The 4,476-nt window shown below is 34.7% G+C and overlaps 1 protein-coding gene across 1 annotated transcript; it reads left to right on the forward strand.

Annotated features, from left to right (window-relative positions):
• The first annotated feature begins 2,783 nt into the window (after positions 1-2,783).
• Positions 2,784-3,554, forward strand: LOC141691326 (secreted RxLR effector protein 161-like). Its single transcript, XM_074496059.1, has one exon. The coding sequence runs from the start codon at positions 2,784-2,786 to the stop codon at positions 3,552-3,554; it is 771 nt and encodes a 256-aa protein (XP_074352160.1).
• The last annotated feature ends 922 nt before the right edge of the window (positions 3,555-4,476 follow it).

Raw genomic sequence — 4,476 nt, forward strand, 5'->3', positions numbered from 1 at the left:
TTTCATATAATTATTATAGTAGTGTGTATTGTGTGCTTTATTTTGTTTGAACTATGTAGTGTGTTATGTTCTTATCAAATAAATTATGTTTCTTAATTATATACAGAATGGATTCTGAAGATATATGCATTGCTGATTGTGGTACAACTCATACGATTCTACAGAACCAAAAGTATTTTACCCAAATAACCAAAACCAAAGCTCAAGTCGGAACGATTTCCGGCGTATCTAATATAATCGAAGGTTTTGGAAAAGCTAGTTTCGTCCTACCTAACGGTACCCACATACACATTTCAAATGCATTATATTCTAGTAAGTCTACTAGAAATCTTCTTAGTTTTAAAGATATCCGACTCAACAATTTTCACATCGAAACTACCTCTGAGGCTGATAGAGAATATCTTCTTATTACTTCCTCTAATCCTAGCAACAAGAAAATCTTAGAAAAGTTTCACTCACTTTCCTCAGGATTATATATAATGAAAATTAGAACTATTAAGTCACACAATGCCGTTGTTTCCAAACTCATAGATCCAAAATCTTTTACACTTTGGCATGAAAGATTAGGTCATCCTGGCGTCTCTATGATGCGTCGTATTATAGAGAATTCTACTGGTCATCCTCTTAAAGATTTTAAAGTTCCTTCCAACAATGACCTTCCATGTTCAACATGTTCTTTAGGAAAATTGATTACTCGACCATCCCCTACTAAAGTACAGCTTGAAAGCCCAATTTTTTAGAAAGGATCCAAGGGGACATATGTGGACCTATACACCCATCATCTGACCCATTTAGGTACTTCATGGTATTAATCGATGCCTCAACTAGATGGTCTCATGTTTTTCTTCTCTCAACTCGTAATGATGTTTTTGCAAAACTACTTGCCCAAATAATCAAATTACGAGCTCAATTCCCAGATCATTGCATTAAGTCAATTCGTTTAGATAATGCCGGTGAATTCACATCTGCAAATTTTGTCAACTATTGCATGTCTGTAGGAATCTCAGTTGAACACCTAGTTCCTCATGTACATACACAAAATGGGTTAGCCGAGTCTTTTATCAAAAGACTCCAACTTATTGCAAGACCGCTGTTATTGAAAGAAAAAATACCTACATCTATTTGGGGTCACGCAATACTTCATGCTGCTAATATTATTAGGATTAGACCAACTTCCTACAACCAACATTCTCCGCTACAACTGGTACTTGGTCAAGTTCCTAATATTTCTCACTACAAATTTTTCGGAAGTGCCGTATATGTGCCGATTGCTCCACCACAAAGATCGAAGATGGGAGCTCAAAGAAGAATAGGTATCTGCGTTGGTTTTGATTCCACATTTATAATTAGATATCTGGAGCCTCTAACCGGAGACTTATTTACCGCAAGATATGCAGATTATCATTTTGACGAGTCTATGTTTCCTCCTTTAGGGGGAGATAAACATTCAAACAAGGTTAATCCTGACATAACATGAAATGCATCAGGATTATATTTTCTAGATCCACGTACCGGTCAATGCGAACTTGAAGTTAAAAGAATTATTCATATGCAAAATATCGCAAACCAAATACCTGACGCATTTAACGATTCTAGAAATATAACTAAATCTCAAATACCTGCAGTAAATACTCCAGCTAGAATAGATATACCAATTCAAAAATCGGATACAAAAGAATTGGTTACAGAATCAAAGCCACGCCTGAAGCGTGGTAGACCGGTCGGTGCAAAAGATATTGCACCACGAAAAAGAAAAATAAAGAAAATTGCCACTGAAGTGGCACATGCTCCAGAAGAAGCAAATACCCCTAAAGTGGTATTATCTCCTGAAGAGATTCCAATCCCCGAAGATACGGGATTAAATAATCATGAAATTTCAATAAATTATGTGCATGATATGAAATTATGGGATCGAAGTAAAGTCATAATCGATGATGTATTTGTGTATTCCGCAGCATTGGATGTGGACATAAATTCTGATCCTGAACCACAAAGTGTAGATGAATGCCGTCGAAGAAAAGACTGACCAAAATGGAAAGACGCAATCCAAACAGAATTAAATTCATTGCGTAAAAGAGAAGTATTTGGACCTTTTGTCCAAACACCAATCAATGTGAGACCTGTTGGAAATAAATGGGTATTCATAAGAAAATGAAATGAAAAGAATGAAATTATCAGATATAAAGCCCGACTTGTAGCATAGGGGTTTTCTCAAAGGCCTGGCATTGATTATCAAGAGACATACTCGCCAGTGATGGATGTAATTACTTTTCGTTTTATAGGAGGTATGACATCTAAAGAAAAATTGGAAACACGTCTTATGGACGTCATTACTGCATACCTGTATGGTTCACTTGATAGTGAAATTTTTATGAAAATCCCAGAAGGGTTAAAAATGGATGAGTTCAAGAAACCTCGTCATAAATACTCCATTAAACTTCAACGATCATTGTATGGACTTAAACAATCCAGTCGTATGTGGTATAACAGACTTAGTTGTTATTTATAAAAGAATGGGTATATTAGTAACCAAATTTCTCCATGTGTTTTTATCAAAAAATCACAATCTGGTTTTGTGATTATTGCTGTATATGTGGATGACTTAAACCTTGTAGGAACAACTACAGAGGTTGATGAAGCTGTTATATACCTAAAGACGGAATTTTGAAATGAAAGATCTTGGAAGGACAAAATATTGTCTTGGTATACAGGTCGAGCACTTGTCATCGAGAATTTTCCTCCACCAATCTACATATACAGAAAAGGTTTTGAACAAATTTTACATGGATAAATCTCATCCATTGACTACTCCAATGGTGGTTAGATCTTTAGAGCCTGATAAAGATCCATTTCGACCACGAGAAGATGATGAAGAGGTTCTTGGTCCTGAAATCCCATATCTAGGTGCAATTGGTGCACTTATGTATCTTGCAAATAATACAAGGCCAGATATTGCATTTGCTGTGAATTTATTGGGTAGATTTAGCTCTGCTCCGATGGACAGACATTGGAATGAGATTAAACATATATTCCGTTATCTTCGGGGAACAACAGACTTTGGATTATTTTTCCCGAAAAACTCAACATCTCAGTTGATCGGATATGCAAATGCGGGATACTTGTCAGATCCTCATTCTGGCAAATCACAAACTGGATATGTATTTACATATTGCGGTGCAGCCATTTCCTGGAAATCCACGAAGCAAACTACAGTGGCAACCTCAACAAATCACTCAGAACTCATTGCAATTCTTGAAGCCAGTAGAGAATGTATTTGGTTGCGGTCTATCATCAAGAATATTCAAGAATCATGTGGATTGTCAGTCATCACAAGAAGTCCTACTGTCATGTTTAAGGACAACACTGCATGTATTGATCAACTCAAGGAAGGATATATCAAAGGGGACATGACGAAGCACATTTCACCAAAATTCTTTTACACCCACGAGCTTCAAAAGAATGGAGAAATTGATATACAACAAATTCGATCATGTGACAACCTTGCGGATTTATTCACGAAATCATTACCGAATTCAACATTTGGGAAGTTATGACATAACATTGGAATGCGTCGACTCAAGAATTTGTTACAACAAAACTTCGGAGAATGATTAATTTTTCCAAGGGGAGATTGTACTCTTTTTCCTTCGCCAAGGTTTTTACCCACCGGGTTTTTCTTTGACAAGGTTTTAACGAGGCAATTTATGATCCACACTATCATGACAATCAAAGGGGAGTGTTATAAGTTGATTGTCATGTAGTCAAAAGTTAAATCGTAAGGCTAGATTTATAGGAGTAAAATTTTCACATTGCATTTAATAAACATGTTGTTTGTATTGGCTATAAATAGTCTCACTTGTTACAGATGAAGATGCACAAAAAATAAACAGCTTCAGCTTCTTCTTCTCTCTACTTTCTCTCTACACAACTCTCTTTATCTCCATTTCTGCTCTATTTAGTTTTACAAAGGTTCGATATAATACTTTTATAGCTAGTATTTTACAACAATGTTCACATTTTTTGGTATTTCGACCTTTCAAATTCTCCCCGTTTTCTACTGAGAAAGTAAGAATAATGGGCACTTCTTATTTGATTAAATAAGAATATACCACTACACACCTATATCGTCACATGTGTGTTTATATTGTCACATGTAGGTAATATTTTTATTAATAGATATTATTTTATATTAAATATTGTTTATTGTGAATTTTTTGAACTTGTAAACTGTTTTATTTTACCTTTAATTTTATTTTTTAAAGAAAAAGCTTTTTAAATTTTTTGGGTCTTGTTTTTATAATTTGTAAGCTTTTAAAGTGAAGATTATTACAAATCTATATATACTATATTATAATAACCGGAATGAGATATAATTTGGTATACCCCTATTTTGGTTGGTTTGGTATAATTTGGTTACCCCTATTTTGACATTGAATTAGAACAAAACAGTATATAATATTTATCCGGGATAGACTA

Source organism: Apium graveolens, chromosome 10 (genome assembly GCF_009905375.1).
Source record: "Apium graveolens cultivar Ventura chromosome 10, ASM990537v1, whole genome shotgun sequence".
In the NCBI taxonomy this organism is placed as follows: Eukaryota; Viridiplantae; Streptophyta; class Magnoliopsida; order Apiales; family Apiaceae; genus Apium; species Apium graveolens.

What these genes read in the sequence shown, in the direction of transcription:
- LOC141691326 (XM_074496059.1), top strand. Translation starts at nt 2,784, where the DNA reads ATGGATAAATCTCATCCATTGACTACTCCAATGGTGGTTAGATCTTTA.